General features: G+C 41.1%; 1 protein-coding gene across 2 annotated transcripts in view; it reads right to left on the bottom strand.

The window, feature by feature from the left end:
* ALDH1L2 (aldehyde dehydrogenase 1 family member L2) overlaps positions 1–19786 on the bottom strand; it is a 67710-nt gene extending 47924 nt beyond the window's left edge. The window contains exons 1-3 of one of the 2 annotated variants that reach the window (XM_086712475.1): positions 19621–19786; positions 7420–7564; positions 2371–2605 (exon numbers count right to left, since the gene is read on the bottom strand). In XM_086712475.1, the coding sequence (XP_086568601.1) occupies positions 2371–2605; positions 7420–7564; positions 19621–19668 (428 nt within the window). In that variant the 5' untranslated portion in view covers positions 19669–19786. Of the gene's footprint in view, positions 1–2370; positions 2606–7419; positions 7565–19620 lie in introns of those variants that run through there. The other variant, XM_086712476.1, reaches the window with a different exon arrangement.
* Positions 19787–27761: the final 7975 nt, after the last annotated feature.

The raw sequence follows: 27761 nt of genomic DNA, 5'->3' as shown, positions 1-27761 counted from the left end.
GATATAAGTGTCAGAGCTAGAATTAGCTCTCGATTGTCCATGTAAATTATAGTAAAAGATGGTTGGTTAATCCAACTCTTTGTATTTTATGCTCTAGGAAGCTTAGCCTAAGAGAAAATGTTGGCCCTGGGGGCTCCTGGGTGGCTCACTTGGTTGGGCATCTGACTCTTGATTTTGGCTCAGGTCATGATCTCACAGTTCATGGGACTGAGCACCATGTGGGGCTCTGCACTGGTAGCACAGAGCCTACTTGGGATTCTCTCTACCTCTCTCTCTGCCCCTCCTCCACTCATGTACACACTCATGCACACACTCTCTTTCTCCCAAAATAAATAAATAAACTTAAAAAACAAAGAAAGAAAAAGAAAATGTTGGCCCTTAAGAGCATATAATACAACCAATAAGCTGAATATGTGAACAAATACATATAAAAGTATATCAGAGAGCAGGCTAATATCGACATCATCCATGTTTATGACCTAAATTTTTTTTTTTTGTGGTATAATTTCTTTTTTTTTTTATTTAACTTTATTTTTTATTTTTTAAAATTTATATCCAAATTAGTTAGTATATAGTGAAGCAATGATTTCAGTAGATTCCTTAATGTCCCTTACCCATTTAGCCCATCCCCCTTCCCACAACCCCTCCAGCAACCCTCAGTTTGTTCTCCATATTTATGAGTCCCTTCTGTTTTGTCCCCCTCCCTGTTTTCATATTATTTGTGTTTCCCTTCCCTTATGTTCATCTGTTTTGTCTCTTAAAGTCCTAATATGAGTGAAGTCATATGATTTTTGTCTTTCTCTGACTAATTTCACTTAGCATAATACCCTCCAGTTCCATCCACATGGTTGCAAATGGCAAGATTTCATTTTGATTGCTGAGTAATACTCCATTGTATATATATACCACATCTTCTTTATCTATTCATCCATTGATGGACATTTGGGCTCTTTCCATACTTTGGCTATTGTTCATAGTGCTGCTATAAACATGGGCGTGCATGTGTCCCTTCGAAACAGCACACCTGTGTCCCTTGGATAAATACCTAGTAGTGCAAATGCTGGGTCATAGGGTAGTTCTATTTTTAGTTTTTTGAGGAACCTCCATACTGTTTTCCAGAGTGGCTACACCAGCTTGCATTCCCACCAACGATGCAAAAGAGATCCTCTTTCTCCACATCCTCGCCAACATCTGTTGTTGCCTGAGTTGTTAATGTTAGCCATTCTGACAGGTGTAAGGTGGTATCTCCTTGTGGTTTTGATTTGTATTTCCCTGATGATGAGTGATGTTGAGCATTTTTTCATGTGTCAGTTGGCCATCTGGATGTCTTCTTTGGAGAAGTGTCTATTCATGTCTTTTGCCCATTTCTTCACTGGATTATTCATTTTTGGGGTGTTGAGTTTGTTAAGTTCTTTGTAGATTTTGGATACTAACCCTTTATCTGATATGTCATTTGCAATAAGACCTAAATAATTTTAAATCTCAGAGCTACTAATCGAGCAAGACCTAAGTCAATGAATCAATCACTCTTTTCAGAAATATTGAGGAATTAATTGGCATTATGTTATCAAGAGACTTGCAAACATTCATATACTTTGACCCAGTGATTCTGCATGTAGAAGAAATGTGAAATGAGAAAAAATACAAGTTTAAATGCAAAGATAACCACACAGAACCATTTAAAATAGCAAAAAAAAAAAAAAATCAATTCATGCAAATACAATGAAGTGTTATTCACCACATTGAAACTAAGTGTAGTTTTCTGCCTAATTAATAACTTGACACTGAGAGATATCAAGGAGATGCACAGGTAAAGGAGAGAAGGCAGAAAAGTGTACCTACAGCAATAAAAATGTTAGACCATAATCCCTTCCTTCAAGGAGCTTAAAGTTGAACAGAAGACAGATAACAAAGAAGATAATTTCAGGTAATTCAGCATTTCCTGACATGTACTTGAGATTCTCTGTGCAAAAACAGTTCTATGGTCGAGTAAGTTTGGGAACATTGTATACTCAGATTCCCCCCTAGAGATTATAATGCTCTCTCACTCAACACATATAATAGGTTCTAAGAAGTCCTGTGATCAAGAAATCTATCATAAACCAGACTTGTCTGACTATAGAACCTTTGTTTGCTCAGTTGCTTAGTTAAACCTAATGAAGCCAGTACTCCATAGACTATTCTTGGGAAATGCTATCTAGCCCATGCTGTACCTCTATGTCTCAGGGGAGTTCATGCACTAGTAGCAATCAATCAGGGCCTCACACCTCCTCAAGCACACCTAGTTCCTTGATCCCCTAGGTAAAAAAATAGAAGATTATAGGCAATGGAAATAGGCCCATCTTCTCTGTAATTTTAAAAAATGCTCACCAGTTGATAGCAGAGGCTCCTCTATGCCTGGGAAGGATGGAGGGGTGATATATGATGGAGCCGTACTTTGGGCTGTCAATTACATCCATGGGGATAAACTGTGTGCAGAAGGGAAGCACGTTTAGCTCAGCACCCACAGATTTGTAGGCCTCTGCCACCTCCTTTATGGTCTTGCCCTTGACTCTCCATCTGGGGAACTTGAACACGGGGGTCCCATCTTTCTCTGCAGCTAAAGCTGAGCAGGAAAGAGAAAATGATTTTCATTAAAAAAAAATTTGGCCATAAGTTTATATGTGCAATGTGTGGATTCACACATTGCAGTTTTCCAGCTTCATGAAACATTGACAAATAAAACACGTTGAAGAACAATTTAGATGGTCACCAGAATTTGACCTGTTACAATTTTATCATGATCCATCCATTTTTCTAATGCGATTTTTTACCTATATATTTGAGGCATAATATATTTAAACTCAAAAGTTTGTGACTAGGGGTGCCTGGGTGGTTTAGTCGGTTAAGCATCAGACTCTTGATTTCAGCTCAGGTCATGATCTCACGGTTCACGGGATCAAGTCCCACGTCAGGCTCTGAGCTGATAATATGGGGTCTGCTTGGGATTCTCTCTCTCTTTCTCTCTCTCTGCCCCCACTTCCCAAAAATAAATAAATAAAACTTAAAAAAAAAGTTTGTGGCTACATAACATTTAAAAAAATTTTAAGTTTATTTATTTATTTTGAGAGAGAGAGAACAGGTGCATGCAAGAGGTGGGAGGGACACAAAAGAGAATCCCAACCAAGCTCCACACTTATTGTCGGATGCAGGGCTTGAACTCACAAAACTGTGAGATCATGTCCTGGGCCGAAATCAAGAGTCAGATGCTTAACCAACTGAGCCACTCAGGTGCCCCAACATTTTAAAATTTTAACTAAAGCTTTTCTCTTTTACAGATAAAAAATTATACTTTTATTACTGATATAGCCACTTAAAGAATATTTGTTTGTTTGTTTTTTAGATTTGGAGCCAAGTGCTGCTACATCACCACTCAGATTAGACGTACTCAGCCTCTGGCACAGATGGAAAACCATGAGTCCCATTCCATGCCTGTTTCCTGGAGGGAAGTCATTTTTATTACAGAGCAAACTATAATGAGAACACATTTTCTCCACCAAACAGGCAGATCCCAAAAGACGAAGAGAGGACGTTTTTGATCTGAGCTGGGCTTGTCTATTATCTAGTTCCTTCTCCCAAATTCACCAGTCAGATAAATTAGTGGAAGAGAGAGACCAAGAATGGAGAATACATGCTCCTCGTGAGGGTTCTGCCATACTGGAGAAGATTTGAGGCTCATTCCTGTGGAAAATGTTCTCTCTTCCCAAAAGAACAGCTCCATCTACCTCTGTGTGGAAAAGGAGTGGCCCTCCAAAGTGCCGGTAGCACCAGCTCATTTTTTTCCATAATAAAATATCATTTTTACTAACTACATACCTTACATATATTAAGTATACATATTTATTTTCCACCAACAATACAAAGCAACTACATTTTAGGCAATTTTTTAAAGCTTTAAGGAAGGCTTTTTATCTGTATTTTTTGGCTCCTTTTCCTTTCTCCCCCATTTAATCAACCTTCGTTGACTTTGGAGGGGATAATGCCTCCACCAGAAAGCATAGTTACAAATCTCAAGTGAGTCCTGAAGAAATCTGGCCATCAAGCCGATGCCTTGATCAATACACTTGGAAGGATGTGAGAGACCAGTATAATAATGTTCATAAAATGTTAAAAAAAAAAACGGTAAATAAATCATTTTCAGATAATAAGAAAATGAATAAATGGTGGTAAAAAATGTGAAATTGGGAGGAAACTGTGCAACGTTAAACTGGGAAAGAAAAATCAAATGAAAAACTTAGAAGTCTTCATTTTGTTTTTAAGTTTATTTAGTTTGAGATACAGAGAGAGAGAGAGAGAGAGAGAGAGAGAGAGAGAGAGAGAGTGTGTGTGTGCACAAGCACAAGTGGGGGAGGGACAGAGAAAGAAAAAATCCCAAGCAGGCTCCATGCCGTCAGCACAGAGCCCAATGCAAGGCTCAATCCCATGACTATAGGATCATGACCTGAGCTGAAATTAAGAGTTGGAGGTTTAACTAACTGAGCCACCCAGGCACACCTAGAAGTCTTCATTTTAAAAATCTACTACACTGAGATAGGCTATGATCCTTCCATAGTGATTTGTGGCTGCCCCAGGGCTATTTTCCACTGCTCTAGTTGGCTATTCTGATAACAAGAATAGTTTGCCACTGTCATTTTGATCCCTTTTCATGAACTAGGCACAGGGATGAGCACATTATATACATTATGTCATCTAACCCATGTAAGATGGGTGCTGTTGAACTAAGCTTAGTGGGTTTTAACAACTTGCCCAACCTCATGCAGCTAGTAAGTGGCAGAGTCAGATTAACTGCATGAGTCCAGAACATATACAGTTAACTATATGCTGTACTACATCCCAGGCTACTCTACAAGCCAAGTTGGTAGTTTTTCTTTTCTATGTTTTGCTAGCAGCCCAAATGGCCACAACGAACAGAAAGGAGGTCCCGGCCCCGGAACCAGACACTAGGGAAAGTTAGTTTCCCAGGCCATACTTTTAAAGGAGTTTTAAGAGTCACATGCTTGTAATTCTTCTGAAGGTCATGTACATGGCAGAGACTGCTGGCTGTCCCCCTTCAATCTCTAGCAAAGATTCTTCTACTTTAGCTGAGCACATAGCCACCCTGAATAAAATCTATGTTTCTCTGTCTATCCTACAAATAGATTTGGGCTGTGACTACGTTTTAGCGAGTGGGATACAAATGGGAATAATATGTGCAACTTCGGGATAAAGGCTTGCCTTCTGCTTCCCATCTTTCCCTTCCTGCTTGCTAGAATGCAGACTGGACAGTTGGGGCTAAAGCAGCTATCTTGGGGGAGCCTGGGTGGCTCAGTCAGTTAAGCGTCTGACTTCAGCTCAGGTCATGATCTCATAGCTTGTGAATTCGAGCTCAGAGCCCGGAGCCTGTTTCAGATTCTGTGTCTCCCTCTCTCTCTCTGCCCCTCCCCGGCTCACACTCTGTCTCTCTCTCTCTCAAAAAATAAATAAACATTAAACAAAATTTTTTTTAAAAAGCAGCTATCTTGGACCATGAGATGGAAGCCCAGTGTTGACAATAAGAAAACAACAAACAGCAAGAGTCTGCATCGTGATAAATATAGAGCTGCCACAACAGCTCCAATGGCCAACTCAGACTTGAGAAATGGACTTCCATGTTACTTAAGCTAATATTATTTGGGGCTTCCCTGATTCAACAGCCAATCTGATATCCCAAATATGAGTCCTCCCAAATACCCCCCCGCCACAAGGCTGCTGCAAATAGCTAATAATAGGACAGATAGTCCCAGTAATAGGCATCCGTCCCTTTCTGCCTTGGGAACCAGGTCCAAATTCACGAGGCAGATTCCCTCAGAATTCCCCAGGTTGGATAGCTTTTTTCTGAAACAAAGATAATTTCTTTCTTTCTTTCTTTCTTTCTTTCTTTCTTTCTTTCTTTCTTTCTTTCTTTCTTTCTTTCCTTTTGGGGAAAGAGAGAGAGAGCGTGCGCACGCACAGGGGTGGGGGAGAGGGGCAGAGGGAGAGAATCTTAAGCAGGCTCCACACTCAGCATAGAGCCCAACATAGGGCTCTATTCCACGACCCTGGGATCATGACCTGAGCTGAAACCAAGGGTCAGATGGACACTCAACTGAATGAGCTACCCAGGTGCCCCCCCCCAAGGATAATTTCTAAATCAAGTGATTAAATTCATATATGCATATGTGCTCTTTGACCCAACTTTTTTTTAGCATGACTCTTGAAAAAAAAAGTTAAAATATAATATTTTTAAAAGTAGAACAAGATAGGATAAGCCCCAGAACTATTTCTTCCAAGAAAAAAGGCTACAATTTTAGGGTTATCACTGATCAGTGTTTATCAGCCAATATGTCGCATTGTTCCAGTGATTTCTGAAGATCTGATTTATAAGCCAGGATAGCTAGTCGCTCATTCTTATGCCCTATCTGTACAATTTGTAGACCATTTCTATCTCCGCGTCTTGCACCCATCCTCAACATAACTATAGGTGACTCTTGAACAATCGGGTTTGAACCGTGTGGGTCCACTTATATGTGAATTTTTTAAATAAATATAGTACTGTCAATGTATTTTCTCTTCCTTATGATTTTTTAAATAACATTTTCTTTTCTCTAGCTTACTTTATCATAAGACTACAGTATACGATACATATAACATACAAAATATGTGGTAATAAACTGCTTATGTTAACAGTTAAGACTTCCTTCTAGTCAACAGTAGGCTATTTTTTGTTAAGTTTTGGGGGAGTCAAAAGCAATATGTGGAGTTTTGACTAGGTAGGGGGTCAGCACCTCAAACCCCTGTGTTGTTCAGGGTCAACTGCATACTTGTAAATCAGAATCTCATTGTACGTTTGCTTTGAGAATGGCTATCTTCTTTACCTTACCTTAACAGCCAAGCAGCCAAGCTATCATTGTTCTGACATAAATATATTCTTTATGACCCCACATCAATTTCTATCATTGGATGCGGTCCTCTCTTCAATTCCATTGGCACCTCTGAATCAGACATTATTCTAGATGCTTCATAACACCTTTGGAAAGTCACAAGTGTAGTTCAGAAAAAACATAAACCTGAAAATTCCTCTGAGGGACCTTGGAGGTAAGTGGAGAAATTCTTAACACAGTGGGGGCCTGCATCTTTGTCTTGGGGCCCACAGACAAAGGAGCATTTTTGAGTCTGCAAATAGACTTAGCTTGAGAAGGCTTTCAAGAGGCAGAGTGCGTGTAGCAGAATCCAGGGGGGAGGCAGGTAGTCTGGGTCTTTGGGAGCTGTGGCAAAGAAACAGAGCTTTAGAAATGCCAACAAGGCATAAGGGGTCTGAGCTGGGGCCTGAGCCAGCTGGGTCAGTGCAGAGTCCTTGATTCAGCTGTTCCAAGATACACTCACCCAGCGGGTCAGTTTTGCCATCCTTGTCTGGAACCGTGAACACACCCACAACTCGGTGGCCCTCTTTGCGGAGGTGACTGTACACTTCCTGTCCGAAAAGGCTCTGACCAATAAGTGCCAGCTTCAGCTTGTTTTTGAAATAGGCCTGTGAAGCAATTCAATGATGACAGACGTCGGCATGGTTAGAAGACATGGGTGACCAACACTCTTTTTCCAATCATGCAAAATGACTTGAGGAAACAACACAGAGATCTACAAAATAAAATTTTTATTGACACACGCTGAACCTAGGCTACACATAAACAGTAGTGAAAACACATAAACTGTTTTACACATAAACAGCAGTGAAAATAATGTCACGCCGACATATTCCTTTTTTCCCCTTTGCTCTAATCCCCCTGATTATTCATCATAATCATTGGGATTGCATATATTTTACAAGCCATTCCAACTCCTCGGTGAAATGAAGCCGGATGTTAACAAGTAAGGGTAAGTTTCATAGTTAAAAGGAGTTTAATTCTGAGCAAGATCTGCTTCAATAGGACAATGGCTTTTGTGACCCTGCAATATAGAAAGAAGAGCCGGACTCATCTCTTAACTTCCAGAAGAGGCCAAGAGCTAACACGCGGTATGACACGGGGGTCACAGGCAGACCCCAGTGCTAGACTACCCGAAATCAAAATCAAGTGCCACTCCTGTTTAGTCGTGTGTCCTTAAGCAAGCGACGAACTTCTGTTGCCTTTTTTCCTCACCTGTAAAATGGGAATAATAACACCAACCTCACACAAGTTTGATTGAAGCAGATGACTTAATATTAACATGTAAGAAGCTCAATGCAGCATCTGACACAAAGGACTGTTGCGGTAAAAGCTTCAATCATGTCTTAGAGGTTTTGCTACATCCTAGATACAGTTCCATATTTCTTTATATAGTCCAAAATTCCAAAATCTTTGGCAAGTGGCCCAAATTCCTTAGGCCTCAAAACCTGGATTGCTCCAATGGAACATTCTTTTTAGTCCTTACAGCTTTCTTGTAAGTTTGTGCACATTCATTTGGTTTCAAACTTGACCTGGGCTGACATACTGCTATTTATAATCTTAATTACAGTATTCGTAAGGACTGTATGAACATTTGTATGTTTTGCTGCAGAAAAATCAATGTGTTTGGTTACAGATACTGTCCCAGACCCTGCTGTGGATGATATGTAATGTACTATCTATGTACCACATTGACTTTCTAAAATGTAATTCCGAATCTCTAAATATATTCTGTTCCTCGGGTTTAAAAATTTTTTTTGATGTTAATTTATTTATCTTGAGAGACAGAAAGAGAATGTGAGTGGAGGAGGGACAGAGAGAGACACAGAATCTGAAGCAGGCTCCAGGTACTGAGTTGTCAGCACAATGCCCAACACAGGGCTTGAACCCATGAACCAGTGAATCATGACCTGAGCCAAAGTAGGACACTCAACCAACTGAGCCACCCAGGTGCCCGTGTCCTTCAGGTTTCAGGTAAAGAATTAAGAGCTGCACATCATTTCATTTCATTTAATCATTGCAACTATCATGTTTGATTATCTCCCAGTTTACACTATTTTATGAATGAAGAAACCACAGCTCAGAAATGTCAATTATATCCTCAAGGTCATGTTGGCAAAAAGGAGGAGAGGTGAGACTTGAATCCAGGTCTGTCTGACTTCAAAGCCTACATATGCACTTAAAAATAATAAAAATGAGCTCCCACCACTCATCTCTTTTCTCTTCCTTTTAGAAGATTAACACTGATGTACAAAAGTATATTGATTATCAAGAAATACAGACACCATTTAAATAAGAATAGTGCTAAGGAGTTGTAGTTTTAAAGAATTCTCTTTAAGCAATTATACCTCCTGTAAATTCTCTCCAAATGGAATCTTTTGCAAAGCTAAGGTAACAATGGGGCACCTGGGTGGCTCAGTCGGTTAAGCGCTCAACTTCAGCTCAGGTCATGATCTCACTGCTTGCGAGCTCAAGCCCTGCATCAGGCTCTGTGCTGACAGCTCAGAGCCTGGAGCCTGCTTCAGATGCTGTGTCTCCCTCTCTCTCTGCCCTTTCCCCACTCACACTCTGTCTCTGTCTCCCTCAAAAATAAATAAACGTTAAAAAAAAAAAAAAAAAAGAACACAGCTCCACAGGACTTGGATTTAGATATTTTTCCCTTTCACTCTAAATGGGATTCTTTAATGTACTATAAAGTCATTCTAAATTAGTCAAGCCTCACTGTGAAAATTTGATTATGAGGAAACAATTTTCCTTATTTCCCAATTTACTGGGGGCATAGACAGCTTCCCTTTTTAGGCATGAACTTAAAAGCATATGGGTTCACATGTTCCCTGTAATTGAGCTGATAATGAAAACAATGAAGGTTTTACTTGAAAAAAATCTTTTCCAGGGCCAGCCAAAGATTCTATCCCCAAAGAGCCTACAGCTTCAACATCTAACAAATATTTTCAAGCAAACAGATTAACTCTGCAACAACAGCATAGTTTGCCTACAGATAATACGTGATTATTTCATTTACTCTTATCAGAAAAATCAAAATGTTCTGTAAGCATTCCATCTCCAAATCCTATCATTTATGCTGTGGCTTGAACTAGAACAGACATGATGGCATATCTTAAAAATCCGGCTTTGCCTCACACCGCTACCAACACCAAATAGTTTAAGCCTTCTAAAATACTACCCTTGGCACACAAAAGAGCTAAGAGGCTGAGATGGTTCAAATGTAACGCTGTGCTCAGCTGTCACCTGGGTATTTGGAGTTCAATTCCAGATTCCACGCTCCCCTAGAAAGACAGCATTTAAAGAAAGTCAGTATCTCTAGAAATGCTACATTCACTGAAACAGTTTCTGAGCTTCATGCTAAAGCTGAAGCTACAAAAGTGAGTTTCCAACACTGAGACATGTTCCGATTTTAGGATGGTAAGTGCGTTTATAATGAGTTGGCATAATTCCCAAACACCAGACTGGGGTATTCTTATTTCTCCAAGTGTGATCTGAGGACTGACGTACGCTGTGATGGCTGTGTTAGAATCAGTGGGGAGGATGTGCTAAAAGTGTGGGTTCCTGGGCCCCACTCCAGATCTCCTGAGTCAGACGCGGGGCACTAGGAAGCTGCATTTTAACAAGCTCCCCATCGGCTGAGAGGCACACTAAAGTCAGAGAATCTGTGCTGTATGGAGAGCGTGTGCCTACCTGCTTCGCAAAAAGGTTCTGCCCTGGGAAGCTTGGATCAGGAAGAAGGGGTGGAAATAATAGCAAACTTTTTTTTTTTTAACATTTATTCATTTTTGAGAGAAAGACAGAGACAGAGCGTGAGCAGGGGAGGAGCAGAGGGCGGGGTGGGACACAGAATCCGAAGCAGGCTCCAGGCTCCGAGCTGTCCGCACAGAGCCGGATGTGGGGCTGAAACTCATGAACCTGTGAGATCATGACCTGAGTGAACCACCCAGGCGCCCCTTAGTCAACATTTTAACGAGACCCTTGTAAGTGCCAGGTATTTCACATATATTACCTCATTTTGATCGCTCGATGACTCCTGGAGACAGGTATCCCTAAGCCACTTTATAGATGAAGATATTAAAACACCTGGAAGTTAAGATATAGCCTGGAGTCAAACAGCTACTAAGTGGCAGCTCTCAGCTTCTAACTCTGGTTATTAGTTTCCTTTGTTTTTCCATAACACAGGCCATAGGATTTTGAGCTGGGTCTCATCAATTAAAATCTGAATAATAATAGTATCCAGTGGCACCTGGGTGGCCCAGTCAGTTAAGCATCGACCCTTGATCTCAGCTCAGGTCATGATCCAGATTTTGTCTTCAGATTTTGTCTCCCTCTCTCTGCCCCTCCCCCACTCATGCGCGCGCTCTGTCAAAAATAAGTAAACATTAAAAAAATTTTTTAAAAACTCTTTAAAAATAAAAAAATAATAGTACCTATTTCATAAGGTTGTTAAAAGGATTTATCATCTAATGCAGTAGTTTATCATCTAATTTATCACCTAATGCATTAGTGCAGTGTGTGGCAATAGTGGATGCTCAACAAATGTTAATTATTATTATTATTATTATTGTTATGCCACAAGTAATACTTCGGTAAATAAAAAATGTTGATGATGGAACTTTCCTACTGGAAATGTACCATGAGCCCAACACCACGTTGAGCCCTGTTAATCAATTTAAAACATTTTATCAACTACTTATGCCTTTAGACCTCACAGTAACCCATTTTACAAATGAGAACACACAGGGCTTAGGGAAGTCAAGTAAACTGCCTGCAGACGGGGCTAACCACGGGCAGAAGCAAAACTCAGATCTATCACACTTCAGCAGATAAGCTTCTATTGTTTTCCTATACTGAAGGTCTGCCCCCCATTTTAAAATATTTTATATTATTTTATTTTTTATTTGAGAGAGAGCCTGAGAGCAGGGATGAAGGGCAGAGGGGGAGAGAGAGAGGGAGAGAGAGAGGGAGAGAGAGAGGTAGAGAGAGAGGGAGAGAGAGAGAATCCTAAGCAGTATCCACACTCAGCACAGAGCCCGACTGGGGTTTCGATCCCATGACCCTGGGATCAGGGCCTGAGCTGAAATCAAGAGTCAGATGCTCAACCAACTGAGCCACCCAGGCACTCCTGTCCTCCCTCCCCAAACCCCCTTTTTTTAAAAGAAAAATATGGTAACAGTTTGACAGGTTAATTGTGGGAAATAGTTCCATAAGACTTTCTAAGGAAATACCATGGTGGTCCTGACAGGGGAGAAAGCACCATTCATTTGTAGGCTGGATCTGGTGACCAGAGAACATTCTTTGAGGCACTATAAGTGCCTGTTATATTGGTGAGAAAGACAGGGAGGCATAAAACCACCCACAGCATTTATAAATCTTGGCGGTAAGTGCCACTATCTTGGGTTTCTCTAATGATGGCATTCTGCCTAGAAGAGCCTTTGGCAGGGAACAGAACTTTTGCCTTCTTTTTTTTTTTTTTTTTTTTTTTAAGATTTTATTTTTAAGTAATCTCTACACCCAACATGGGGCTTGAACTCAAAACCCTGAGATCAAGAGTCACAAGCTCTACTGACCGAGCCAGCCAGGCACCCCCAGAGCTTCTGCTATTTAAACTATTCAATGTTGCATTCCCAGGCTATCCACATCCTGGTGGACTCCTTCAGGAAGCAAATTAATGAGAATTCTGATTATGCTCCAAGGATTAAAACCAAAAACCAAAACACAATCCTCTATAGAAAGCCTAATGGCACAGCACTACAAGTCAGCCCTGATCCGAAACGCTTTTGCGAAGCAGACGATACCGTTACAGAACCATTTGAGAGGGGTGTAAAACAAGGCCAAAGCTCTCCACGTCAGGAATTGTGAGAACTGACAGTTTTACCGAAGAATAAGACCAAGTCAATTTTTCAGAGACATCCAGATGCCTAGCACCTTATGGAACATGCGGCACATGGTGCCCCAAATCATGCCTGACAGTGTGCAAGACGTGCTCAACGAACATGTTCTGAGCATTTACCATGCTCCGTGCCCAGGGCCTGGTAGGCACCGCAAATCAGTTGTCCCACAAGAGTATTTTATTCGGCCCACAGAGCATTTGTAAAAGAATTGTGATAAGATTTTTAGGAGCTTTCACATTAGCAGGCTGAATTTCTGACTTCTTTTTAGAACTCAGGAGGTTCGTCAACCATGGTCTACACTTCGACGTAGCAACAGTCAGCTAGAGCTGAGCAGCGGCTGCCCCCGTTCCTCTGGTTGGATATGGCCTTTCGCTCCCTCAGGCTCAAATCCTTCATTTGCTCGCCTGTTTAGCTTCCATGGGCGTTTTTTTTGGGGGGGGGATCCCTACAGTAAAAGCACAAAGAAGACTGGTCTCTGCCCTCAGGAGTTTGCCAGTTAGCAGGGAAGCAGTAAAGACATATCAGCATCATAGAGCTGGACAGGAAAGCACAGTGTGGGTGTGGAAAGGGGAAGACTTTCCAAGAATTCCTTGACTGAATCTTAGAGCGCTCATCCTAAGAGTTGGCCAAGAGAAGGGCGGGGATTATCAGAGGTCCTTGGGAAGTTTCAGGCAGAGGGGGGTGGCGTTTACAAAGAAGTGAAGGAGTGGGCAGAGTGGGTCCAATACTGGAAGTTGGGGAGTGATGACAAGTGACTCTCTAGGGAGAGTCAGAAGACCTATTAGGGAGAGCCTTGTCTACAGCAAATAATTTGGACCTTACTGTGAAGACAGTGAGATCCACCGAATGAATGATTTTAAGCACAAGAGTGATGCTATATTATTTCTCTATTAACACACATTCAGGCGAGGCATGCATTAACTTCGGGTGGGCACCCCTCTTGAGTTTGAGAGTTGAGCAGATACACAGTGAAAATAAAAGCTGACTTAATAAGCCACCATCAATACATTCACAGGAGGTAGCTTGGAATAGCGTAAAAGTCCATGGTACTGATTGTAACAAACCCTCATACTAATCATCAGAAGCAACAAGTTCCACATTGCATAGATGTAAATCTGTGTAAGATTCAAACAAGATTCAAGACACCACCATAGGGGCGCCTGGGTGGCGCAGTCGGTTGAGCGTCCGACTTCAGCCAGGTCACGATCTCGCGGTCCGTGAGTTCGAGCCCCGCGTCAGGCTCTGGGCTGATGGCTCAGAGCCTGGAGCCTGTTTCCGGTTCTGTGTCTCCCTCTCTCTCTGCCCCTCCCCCGTTCATGCTCTGTCTCTCTCTGTCCCAAAAATAAATAAACGTTGAAAAAAAAAAAATTAAAAAAAAAAAAAAAAAAGACACCACCATAAATGACAAACTTGTGCAACTTGATTTTTTCCCCATTGTGTAATCATATAAAGTACGTATTAATGAGGACTTTCTTGGATATCTGGCCATTTTTTTTTCTAATTTTTTTAAACATTTATTCACTTTTGAGAGACAGAGACAGAGCATGAGTGGGGGAGGGGCAGAGAGAGAGGAAGACACAGAATCCGAAGCAGGCTCCAGGCTCCAAGCTGTCAGCACAGAGCCCGACGTGGGGCTTGAACTCACTAACTGTCAGATCATGACCTGAGCAGAAGTCAGATGCTTAACCCACTAAGCCACCTAGGCACCCCTTGGCCAACATTTTTTTTTATCATAAAAAGGATAAAAGATTTTTATTTTTATTAGATGTTTATTTATTTATTTTGAGAAAGAGAAAGTTCCATAACTTTGTTAGTTGCACACAAAGAGAGTGTGTATATAAGCAAGGGAGGGGCAGAGAGAGAATCCCAAGCAGGTTCCACGCTGTCAGCATAGAGCCTGGCTCGGGGCTCGAACTGACGAACCATGAGATCATGACCTGAGCTGAAATCAAGAGTTGGACGCTCAACTGAGTGAGGCACCCAGGTACCCTGGTAAGAGGTTTTTAAAACAGAGATGTCAACACAGGGTCTGTTAGCATGTGAGGCCAGCTGGGGATGCCTTGCGCCTAAAGATTGGGTGCAGCTGGTGACCAAAGACCATGTCAAAGATTGGGTAAAAGTAGGGAAAGAGTCCAAAGGACTAGATCCAGGGATGGACTCCAGTCCCTGCTAGAAGGGGAGGACTTCAGTGCATTGCATTTATCTGTAATATTCTCATTGCATAGAATTTTTAAAATTAATGTTTAATTACATATCTAACATATACACACAATCTCCTTGTTAAAAATGCAACAATCACAGGGGCACCTGGGTGGCTCAGTCGGTTAAGCGTCCGACTTCGGCTCAGGTCAAGACCTCACAGTTCTTGAGTTCGAGCCCTGCATTGGGCTCCCTGCTGCCAGCACATATCCCACTTCAGATTTTCTGTCCCCCTCCCTCTCTCTCTCTGCTCCTCCCCTACTCGCATGTGCTTGCTCTCTCTCAAAAGTAAGTACACATTAAAAAATTTGGGGGGGCACCTGGGTGGCTCAGTCGGTTAAGCATCCAACTTCAGCTCAGGTCACGATCTCACGGTTCATGAGTTCAAGCCCCACGTCGGGCTCTGTGCTGACAGCTTGGAGCCTGGAGGAGCTTTGGATTCTGTATCTCCCTCTCTGTGCCTCTCCCCTGCTTGTGCTTTGTCTCTCACTCTGTCTCTCAAAAATAAATGTAAAAAAAAATTTGTTTTAAATGAAACAATCACAGATAAGACTGGAGTCTCCCAATCCCACTTCCCTTTCCCCTCCACCCCAGAAAAAAACATTTCATGGTTTGCTGTGCATCCTACATACCTTTTCCGGACATTTACATATATCGAAGTGTATACATAAAATATTATTTTGTGTTTTAAAAATAACACAAATTGAGTCATATTATGTGTAATGTCCCATAACTTTGTTAGTACCTATAATTGATTCTTTAAAATTGGTGCACAGCATTTCAGAGCGTAGCTATGTCTCAGTTTATTTGTTCATTTCCCTACTGAGGAACAGCTTGGCTTCCAGTCTGTCATTATTACAAATACCATGGCAATGGGTATCCTGGTACATGCTTCCTGTGCCCATGCAGGAGTGCTTTTCTCAGATATCTACAAATGAAATTGTAGGATCATTTTTAAAACTTAAATGTTAATGGATACCATCAAATTGGCTTCTAGAATATTTGAGGAACTATTTTCTCACCCCTGCCAACACACAATATTGTCAACTTCTATGATTTTTGCCAATGTGATGAGTGAAATCTTATATCTTGTTCTAATTTGCATTCCCTTGATTACTGGTTTGGTTGAGTGCCTTTTAATATTGCACTATCCATTTGTATTTCCTTTTTGGCATATTGTCTATTATTATTTTTTAACCACAAGTTTAATCATTTGTTCCACTAATCTACGGACTCTTTGAAAGCAGGGATAGTTTATTTCTTGTTTATTGTTTTATCCTTTCTGGCTGTGAGACTCTAAAAAAGTTATTTAACTTCTCTGAGTTTTAGTTTCTTTATCTGTAAAATGGGTAATAATAGTACCTACCTCACTGAGATAGTAAGCAAATTAAGTGTGCATAAATGTAAAGCATTTATAACAGTGTCTGGTGCATACTAAGTGCTATGTCAATGCTACCTATTATTATTATATTATTATTATTATTTATTAAATAATTATATCCTCAGGATTTAGAACAAGTGCTCAATACACAACCAAATATGGTTTGAAGTTGAATTTGAAGGTCCTCAAAACAAACTTGACATGAAAGCAGGGGGTCAGGTAATTCAGAAACAAGGACCTGGTTGCTAGAATTAGGGTATAAACCAGTACTTGGTTCCAAGAAGTAGGGAGGGGTCCAACCTCTTAAATTGGATCATAGAGTAACCTCAAGTTCCAGAACCAGGCTATGAACCCAGAACCACCAGCCAGACTTATCCCAGACACTGGCAGAGGAAGCTAAATTACAAAGTGCCAAATAGTATGAAGGCTAAATAATCCCCCCCATGGGGAGAAATTAAGGAGGAGTGAACCAGGCAAGATAATGGAAGTGCACGACACTAACTATAGACAAAGGGTTTATTGCTATGGATAGTGGCCGTAGTTAAAAAGATCCAGCCACATCATTAAGCCAAAATCATTAAATATTTCTGAGTCCACTTCTTTAAGACTGAGGATGGAAAAAATCGACTCTAGCAGGAAGTGTTATAAACTAGTTTTCCCATTGGATTTTGCTAGGTTCTAAGAAATTTGTCACTCTTTTTTTTTTTTTTCATTCTGCTTTAACACCAAACAAAAAAAAAACTTGTGATTTTTTTCACTTTTAAAGATGAAGGTATACTTTACCTGCAGTAAAATACACCCTTTTCAGTGGATAGTTCTGGGAGTTTTGACAGACACACAGTCACCTAATCACTGCTATAATCAAGATAAAGAATAGTTCCATCCGCCTGGGTGGCTCAGTCGGTTAAGCATCCGACTTCGGCTCAGGTCATGATCTCACAGTCTGTGGGTTCGAGCCCCGCATCGGGCTCTGTGCTGACAGCTCAGAGCCTGGAGCCTGCTTCCGATTCTGTGTCTCCCTCTCTCTCTGCCCCTCCCCTGCTCATGCTCTGTCTCTCTCTGTCGCAAAAATAAATTTAAAAAATAAAAATAAAAAAAAAGAATAGTTCCATCACCCCCCACCCCCCGCCAAAATATTCCTTCCTGTCCTTTGAGAGACAGTCTCTTATAGTCCATGCTTCCCCCATGTCCAGCCCCTAATAACCACCGATCTTTTTTCTATCACTGTATAGTTCTACTCTTTCCAGAATGTCACATAAGCAGAATCATATAATACATAGCCCTTTGAGTCTGTCTTCTGACACTCAGCACCCACATCTGAGTTTCATCCATGCTTTTGTACACACCAGGAGTTCCTTCCTCTTTCTTTTTCTGAGTAGGATTCCCATGTAGGGATGGATTTATCCACTGTTTATCCTGTCACCAGATGAAGGACATTTAAGTTGTTTCCAGTTTTTGGTGATAATGAATAAAGCCTTTGCAAACATTCATAAATAGGTATTTGTGTGAACATGAGTTTTCACTTCTCTTGGGTAAATACCTAGGAGTGCAATTGCTGGGCCATATTATAGGTGTATGTTTAACTTTATAAAAAATCGCCAGTTTTCCAAAGTGGCTGCACCTTTTTACGCTCCCACTAGCCATGCTTGAGTTTGGACAATTCTTACTAGAATACCGTCCAAAGGATGGATCCCCATTTTCTATGGAGTAAAATATCCCAAACACTTCACTTATTCCATGACTTCCTTTTGGCCATGGAAGAACCTGTCTTCTTCCCAAACGAATGTCGCTGCTCTTTCACATGTACAGTCAGACCCCAGACCCCTGACCGTGCCTGGTGCTTCCCCACATGCATGTTTCTGTTCACGTCATTTGCCACCTGGGATGTTCAACTTTTATTACTGAAATCTTATGTAAACCCCACTATTGCAATCTTTTCGTTCTTTGAGACTCCCTTCCGCACTCCAAAAAAGGCAATTCAATGAAAGGTGTTGACAGAGGAGGCCAATAAAATAGGCAGGCACAAGCCCTTGCTCTCGGTGCCATCCAATCCACATCCCCAGGTGCCACGTGGCGGGAGAAAGCTAAGGAGGAGTTCAGAGCAAGCAAAGGCTCTCCAAGAGCAGGTTTCTCTTTTCTTATTCTTTAAAAGGGCGAATACTCCCCAGTTACTAGGACTGGATGGGGTAAAGTGACGAATCCTCATTATTTGGGGTCGTCTGGGAGACAAAAGATTTTCCATGTATGCATCGTTCTGCCGGTTCTTGTTGCTATTCAAGACTTCTCTCCGCCTTCAAGTTTCTTACGTCTGGATTTGTATACATGCACATATGGCTTTGGCAAAGAAGAGGAATTGAAAAGCAAATTCTTTCACAGACCAGGAAGCATGCACTTCCTATAGAAGAGATGATGTACATGACATGCTTTTTTTTCCCTTCCCTAAACAGTTTAGAGTCTGCCTAAATGCAGGGAGGCATCTCTCCCAGGGGTCACATGCAACGTGTCTGCTCTCTTTCCATTTCTGGAGGAGCTGATGCAATTCTAAGGCGCGGGGCTGGGCCACGGCTCGTTTCTTAACTACAGTTTAATAATGTTCCAGAGTGGCTGCTTCTGCAGCGTCTGGTAATCATAGCAATCTTGCCGCCTGCAACTCGCGAAAAATGAGCCTGCAGCCACCAGCTCCGAGGGCCCAAATCTGAATGGATCCTCAATGCCAGGGCTTCCCACTCCCAGGCCGCCCAGGACCACGCGGCTGACTTGAATACTACTGTCCTCCAGAAACGGTTTCGGTCCTGTACTTCAGCTCCATCTCATAACCAGGGATGTCATCATTGAAATGAAAAAAGGAAAGGAAGCTGACCCTGTCCCCCTTGCCAAGTGACTGTCCCCACCCTGTCAATCCCAGCCAGACCGTAGATGTTCAAAAGCCGCATCCTCAGCCCCTTCCCGGGAGAAGACAATGGCTCGCCTGGCAAGCCATACTCAAGACCCTCTCCGGATCCTTCTCGGCACTCTCCTAGTTTTAAAAACGCTCTTGGCTTTTAGCAAAGCCTGAACATCGCTGCCCACCCCCAGCCCCGCCGCCCGGCCCTCCCGACCCTCCCGACCCGCCCGCCCCGCCCGGGGGTCTGGAAAGCAGCTCCGGTGAGAGAGAGCCAGGACGCTCGCCCGGGACCAGACTCACCCGGCCGGTGGAGAAGCGCCGGAGCGCCTGGCTTCCCCGCCACAGCATGATGGAAGGGAGCGCCCGGGCGGCGGCGCGACGGCTGGGGCTCAGCCTGGCCGCGCGGCCTGCAGCCTCCGAGCGCCCGGGGGCCTCAATAGCTGCTCGCCGGGTCCGACAGTCCTGGGACCAGCCCATGGCCCGCCCCCTCGGCTGGCACGGCCTCGCCTCCTCAGCTGGCCGGGCTCGGTGGCCAATCCCCTGCGACTGGGCGGGGCCTGCGCCGGCCGCTGGGAGGTGCTGGGCCGCAATCCCGGTGCCACGCTGGTACCCAGAGGGAGGGATGGCTTCCAGTTGTAGCCCAGGTACTTTCCAGCTGGGAGATCGCCTTCCAGTTACTCAAACCCTGCGAGGTACACAGGGATTTGCCTTATTAATGGTCAACCTGACACCCCAAGTCAGGCCCACAACAGTCCTGAGAAGGCAAAGATAGGAAAAGATAAGGTGTGGGGACACCTAGCTATATAGGATCCTGATACCTATCTTGTAAGCTGATGAGAGGATTTAATGAGAGACTGTGTATAAAGCACTTGGCAAAGGGCCTGGCACACAGCTGGTCCCCAACAGGTGATAGACAGACATAGATAGATACACACCCTTTTCCCTCATCTCCCTAGAAGGAATGCTCATTTAGCTAAGCATTTGTCTCAAACGGAACACCTTAGCCTGGCATTCAAGGCCATCTGCAATTTGGCATTTTTATTTCTTGCTGCTCCTTTGTATATATAATTTAGCCTAACTCTGGTGCTTGCTGATTCTTTTTTTCCTGGACAACGCTTCCCAGAAAAGCTTGTCACCTGTCACTTGTCACCATCTCAGCACGACCAAATTCCTTCTTTTCTTAAAGGCACAGCTCAAATTCTGCCTCTGGGAGGCATTTTTCCTGATTCTTTCCTCCCTTAACCCTCTTATTCCCCCGAAGTAATCTTTAACTCCTCTGAACTGGGGAAGATTTTTGTCTGTGCATCTCTTCTGACATCTCAGTCTGTCACTGCTATTTGTGTGCCTGTCATCTTCTCTACTGGAAGCTCCTTGCAAGCTGAGTCCACGTCTGATTTATCAAGATTTACAATATCTAGCACTAAGCAGAGTTCAAAAAGTACTTGTTAAAAGAGAGGATGAATGAATGTGTTTAAGAAGGAGGGAGAGAGAGAAAAAAACCATCTTTAAAGCTAGGAGAACGGCAGCAAACATCTAGAATTTTGCTCTGGGAATTACCCATTTCCAATTCAACACACTTCCTTGACTGCACATTGTGACTTCTTGCTTCTTTTCTTTTCTTTTTTAAATATATTTATTTTCAAATTGGTTTCCATACAACACCCAGTGCTCATCCCAACAAGTGCCCTCCTCCCTGCCCATCACCCACTTTCCCCTCTCCCCCATCCCCCCATCTATCCTTAGTTTGTTCTCAGTCCTTAAGAGTCTCTTATGGTTTGCCTCCCTCCCTCTTCATAACTTCCCCCTCCCTTTCCCCTCCCCCATGGTCTTCTGTTAAGTTTCTCAAGATGCACATATGAGTGAAAACATATGGTATCTGTCTTTCTCTGCCTGGCTTATTTCACTCAGCATAATACCCTCCAGTTCCATCCACATTGCTTCAAATGGCAGGATTTCATTCTTTCTCATTGCCAAGGAGTATTCCATTGTATATATAAACCACATCTTTTTAAAAAAATTTTATTTTTTATTTTTTAAAATTTACATCCAAATTAGTTAGCATATAGTGCAATAGTGATTTCAGGAGTAGATTCCTTAGTGCCCCTTACCCATTAAGCCCACACCCTCTTCCCCACCCACTCCAGTAACCCTCAGTTTGTTATCCATATTTATGAGTCTCCTCTGTTTTGTCCCCCTCCCTGTTTTCATATTATTTTTGTTTCCCTTCCCTTATGTTCATCTGTTTTGTCTCTTAAAGTTCTCATATGAGTGAAGTCATATGATTTTTGTCTTTCTCTGGCTGACTAATTTCACTTAGCACAATGCCCTCCAGTTCCATCCACGTAGTTGCAAATGGCAAGATTTCATTCTTTTCGATTGCCAAGTAATACTCCATTGTATATATATACCACATCTTCTTTATCCATTAATCCATTGGTGGACATTTGGGCTCTTTCCATACTTTGGCTATTGTTGATAGTGCTGCTATAAACATGGGGGTGCATGTGTCCCTTCAAAACAGCACACCTGAGTCCCTTGGATAAATGCCTAATAGTGCAATTGCTGGATCGGACATTTGGGCCCTTTCCATACTTTGGCTATTGTTGATAGTGCTGCTGTAAACATGGGGGTGCATGTGTCCCATCAAAACAGCACACCTGTATCCCATGGATATATGCCTAATATTGCAATTGCTGGATTGTAGGGTAGTTCTATTTTTAACTTTTTGAGGAACCTCCATACTATTTTCTAGAGTGGCTGCACCGGCTTGCATTCCCACACATCTTCTTTATCCATTCATCAGTTGATGGACATTTAGGCTCTTTCCATAGTTTGGCTATTGTTGAAAGTGCTGCTATAAACATTGGGATACAAGGATCCCTATGCATCAGCACTCCTATATCCTTTGGGTAGATTCCTAGGTCATAGGGTAGTTCTATTTTTAATTTTTTGAGGAACCTCCACACTGTTTTCCAGAGTGGCTGCACCAGTTTGCATTCCCACCAACAGTGCAAGAGGGTTCCCATTTCTCCACATCCTCTCCAGCATCTATAGTCTCCTGATTTGTTCATTTTAGCCACTCTGAGTGACCTGAGGTGGTATCTCAGTGTGGTTTTGATTTGTATTTCCCTGATGAGGAGTGACGTTGGGCATCTTTTCATGTGTCTGTTGGCCATCTGGATGTCTTCTTTGGAAAAGCGTCTATTCGTGTCTTTTGCCCATTTCTTCACTGGATTATTTGTTTTTCGGGTGTGGAGTTACGTGAGTTCTTTATAGATTTTAGATACTAGCCCTTTATCTGATATGTCATTTGCAAGTATCTTTTCCCATTCTGTTGGTTGCCTTTTAGTTTTGTTGATTGTTTCCTTTGCAGTGCAGAAGCTTTTTATCTTGATGAGGTCCCAGTGGTTCATTTTTGCTTTTAATTCCCTTGCCTTTGGAGATTTATAGAGTAAGAAATTGCTACGGCTGAGGTCAAAGAGGTTTTTTCCTGCTTTCTCCTCTAGGGTTTTTATGGTTTCCTGTCTCATATTCAGGTCCTTCATCCATTTTGAGTTTATTTTTGTGTATGGTGTAAGAAAGGTCTAGTTTCATTCTTCTGCATGTTGCTGTCCAGTTCTCCCAGCAGCTTTTATTAAAGAGACTGCAGAGATCAAGGAGCTACAGAATAGTCATGATGAATTAAAAAATGTTATAAGTGAGGTGTAAAATAAAATGGAGGCAGCCACAGTGTGGATTGAAGAGGCAGAGGGGAGAATAGGTGAATTAGAAGATAAAATTATGGAAAAAGAGGAAGCTGAGAAAAAGAGAGATAAAAAAATCCAGGATCAAGAAGGGAGAATTAGAGAACTAAGTGATGCAATCAAATGGCACAATATCTGTATCATAGGAATTCTGGAAGAAGAAGAGAGAGAAAGGGGCTGAAGGTATACTTGAACAAATCATAGCTGAGAACTTCCCCAATCTGGGGAAGGAAACAGACATTGAAATCCAAGAGGCACAGAGAACTTCCTTCAGACGTAACTTGAATCAATCTTCTGCACAACATATCATAGTGAAACTGGCAAAATATAAGGATAAAGAGAGAATTCTGAAAGCAGCTAGTGATAAACGGGCCTTAGCATACAAAGGTAGAAGCATAAGGGTAGTAGCAGACCTATCTACTGAAACTTGGCAGGCCAGAAAGGAATGAGGAAATCTTCAGTGTGATGAACAGGAAACATATGCAGTCAAGAGTCCTTTATGCAGCAAGCCTGTCATTCAGAATAGAAGGAGAGATAAAGGTTTTCCCAAACAAACAAAAACTGAAAGAATTCATCACCACTAAACCAACCCTACAAGAGATCCTAAGGGGGATCTGTGAGTGAAATGTTGCAAGGACCACAAAGTACCAGAGACATCACTACAAGCATGAAAACTACAGATATCACAATGACTCTAAGCCCATATCTTTCAATAATAACATTGAATGTAAGTGGACTAAATGCTCCAATCAGAAGACTTCTTGCTTCTTTAAACTTCCAAATACTGATAATTATTTTATTTGTTCTGATCTATGTGTACTGAGAAGGGTGGGCAAGGAGTGTGTCTTTTTCTGAGCAGGGGTTCCATAGTTGTATTCTCTAATTCCCAACTTTAGGAAGTGTAGAGTTTATGTCTACACACATATAATGAAATATTAATGATGTCTAATATTTTCTTCTGTAAGAATAAAAGATAAAGTTCCCTGGATAACTCATGGTTACATCAGAGGTAATTAGAGTTTGACAAACAGAAAAGCCCTACTAATCTAGACTTTTATACACAGCAAAAATGAAGATGAAATAAACTCATTTTTATGTCTCTCAAACAAAAACTTGAGAGAATTTGAGGAAGGAAAGCTTCCAAATTCGTTCTATGAGGCCAGCATTACCCTAATACCAAAACCAGACAAAGACGCTACAAAAAAAGAAAACTACAGGCCAACATCTCTGATGACCATAGATGCTAAAATCCTCAACAAAAGGTTGGCAAAACAAATCCAACAACGCATTTGAGAAATCATTCATTATGATCAAGTAGGATTTATTTGAGGGATGCAAGAGTGGTTCAATATTTGGAAGTCAATCAATGTGATATATCACATTAACAAGAGGAAGGATAAAAACCATATAATCATCTCAATAGATGCAGGAAAAGCATTTGACAAAATACACCATCCATTCATGATAAACTTTCAATAAAGTGAGTTTAGAGGGAATATACCTCAATACAATAAAGGTCATTATGAAAAACCCACAGCTAACATTATAGTCAATGGTGAAAAACTCCAAGCTTTTCCTCTAAGATCAGGGATAAGACAAGGATGTCTACTTCCACCACTTTCATCCACTTTCATTCAACATACTATTGGGAGTCCTAGGTGTAGTAATCAGACAAGAAAAAGAAATAAAAGTCATCCAAATTGGTAAGGAAGAAGTAAAACTGTCACTATTTGCAGATGACATGATACTATATGCAGAAAACACTAATGACTCCATCAAAAAACTATTAGAACTAATAAATGAATTCAGTAAAGTTTCAGCATGCAAAATTAATATACAGAAATCTGTTGCATTTCAATACACTAATAACAAAGTTGCAGAAAGATAAATTATGAAAACAATCCCATTTATAATTGCACCAAAAAGAATAAAATAACTAGGGATAAATTTCACCAAGGAGGTGAAATCTCTATACTCTAAAAACTGTAAGATATTGATGAAAGGAATTGAAAACAACACAAACAAATGGAAAGGTATATCATATTAATGGATTGGAAGAATTAATATTGTTAAAATGTCCACATTACCTAAAGCAATCTACAGATTTAATGCAATCCCTATCAAAATACCAGTAGTATTTTTCACAGAATAAGAACAAATAATCCTAAAATTTGTATGGAATGACAGAAGACCCAAATAACCAAAGCAATCTTGAGAAAGAAGAACAAAATTGGAGGTGTCACAATCCCAGATTTCAAGATATACTACAAAGCTATAGTAATCAAAACAGTATGGTACTGGCACAAAAACCAGACACACAGATTAACAAAATGGGATTAAAAGCCCAGAAATAAACCCACACCAGTATGGTCAATTAATCTACAATGAAAAAGCCATTGTAGAAAAAAGACTGCCTTTTTTTTTTTTTTTTTTAATTTACTTCCAAGTTAGTTAGCACATAGTGCAACAATGATTTCAGGGTAGATTGCTTAATGCCCCTTACCCATTTAGACCTTCCCCCCTCCAACAACTCCTCCAGTAACCCTCTGTTTGTTCTCCATATTTAAGAGTCTCTTACGTTTTGTTCCCTTCCCTGTTTTTATATTATTTTTGCTTCCCTTCCCTTGTGTTCATCTGTTCTGTGTCTTAAAGTCCTCATATGAGTGAAGTCATATGATATTTGTCTTTCTCTGACTAATTTGGCTTAGCCTAATACCCTCTAGTTCCGTCACATAGCTGCAAATGGCAAGATTTCATTCTTTTTGATTCCTGAGTAATATATATATACATATATATATATATATCACATGTAACACACGGACACACACACACACACACACACATATGTATATACTACATCTTCTTTATCCATTCACCCATCAATGGATATTTGGGCTCTTTCCATACTTTGGCTCTTGTTGATAATGCTGCTATAAACATTGGGGTGCATGTGTCCCTTCGAAACAGCACACCTGTATCCCTTGGTTAAACATCTAATAGTGCAATTACTGGGTTGTAGGGTAGTTCTATTTTTGATTTTTTGAGGAACCTCCATACTGTTTTCCGGAGTGTCTGCACCAGCTTGCATTGCCACCAACAATGCAAAAGAGATCCTCTTTCTCCACATCCTTGCCAACATCTGTTGTTGCCTGAGTTGTTAATGTTAGCCATTCTGACAGGTGTGAGGTTGTATCTCATTGTGGTTTTGATTTGTATTTCCTTGATGATGAGTGATGTTGAGCATTTTTTCATATGTCAGTTGGCCATCTGGATGAAAAGACTGCCTTTTTATTAACTGGTGCAAAAGAATGAAACTGGATGACTTTCGAATACCATATACAAAAATAAACTCAAAGTAGATTAAAGACCTTAATATGAGACTTTTAACCATAAAAATCCTAGAAGAGAGCACAGCAATAATGTCTCTGATATCAACTGCAGCAACGTGTTTCTAGATATGTCTTCTGAGGCAAGGGAAACGAACAAAAATAAACTATTTGAAATACATCAAAATAAAGAGCTTCTTCACAGCAAAGGAAACAATCAACAAAACAAAAAGACAACCTACTGAATGGGAGAAGATATTTGCAAATGACATATCTGATAAAGGGTTAGTATCCAAAGTATATAAAGAGCTTATACAACTCAACACCAAAAGAAACCCCAAATAATCCAATTAAAAAATGGGCAGAGTACATGAACAGACATTTCTCCAAAGATGACATATGGATGGCCAACAGACACATGAAAAGATGCTCAACACCATTCATCAGCAGGGGAGTGCAAATCAAAACCACAATGAGATATCACCTCACATGTGTCAGAATGGCTGGTATCGAAAAGACAAGAAATAGCAAGTGGAGGAAAGGAAACCCTTGTGCACTGTTGGTGGGAATATAAATTGGTGCAACTACTGTGGAAAACAATATGGAGATTCCTCAAGAAATTAAAGATACAAATATATGATCTAGTAATTATACCACTGGGTATTTGCCCAAAGAAAACAAAAACACCATTCAGAAAGATGTATGCACTCTTATGCAGCATTATTTATAAGAGATAAGACATGGGAACAATTCAAGTATCTATTAATAGATTAATGGATAAAGAAGTGGTATACACACACATACAGAGGAGTATTACTTGGCCATAAAAAAGAATAAGATCTTGCTACCTGTGACAACATGGATGGACCTGGAGGGTATTATGCTATGTGAACTAAGTCAGACAGAGAAAGACAAATACCAGATGATTTCGCTTATATATGGAATCTGAAAAACAAAACAAACAAACAAGCAAAACAGGCTACCGTACAGAACCTAAAGACGGTAGCAAACATTGTGGAAGAGACAGAAAAGAAATAGTGAGAATCTAAGACCTGACATCATTTGAATCCTGAAGCCTAATGCACATGATGGCTAATTCCACCACTACATGTTTTAAAATAAACATACAGTAAAATTGATTTCACTTTTGCTGTACAGTTCTATGAGCTTTAACCTATGTGAAGATTCATATAAGTAACATTGCAATCAGGATACAGAAGAGTTCCATTCCTCACCCTAAAACTGCCCTGTTCCTTTGTAGTCTTGGCTACCAACCACCCCTTAACACTGATAATCTCTGCTCTGTTCTCAATCACTGGAGTTTTATCTTTTCAAGACTGTCAAATAAATGAAATCACATTCTATACAACTT

This window comes from Puma concolor, chromosome B4 (genome assembly GCF_028749965.1).
Source record: "Puma concolor isolate L17-30 chromosome B4, mPumCon1.1.hap2, whole genome shotgun sequence".
Taxonomy (NCBI): Eukaryota; Metazoa; Chordata; class Mammalia; order Carnivora; family Felidae; genus Puma; species Puma concolor.
The sequence above is the reverse complement of the archived record's forward strand: the minus strand, read 5'-3'. Positions and strand labels throughout refer to the sequence as shown.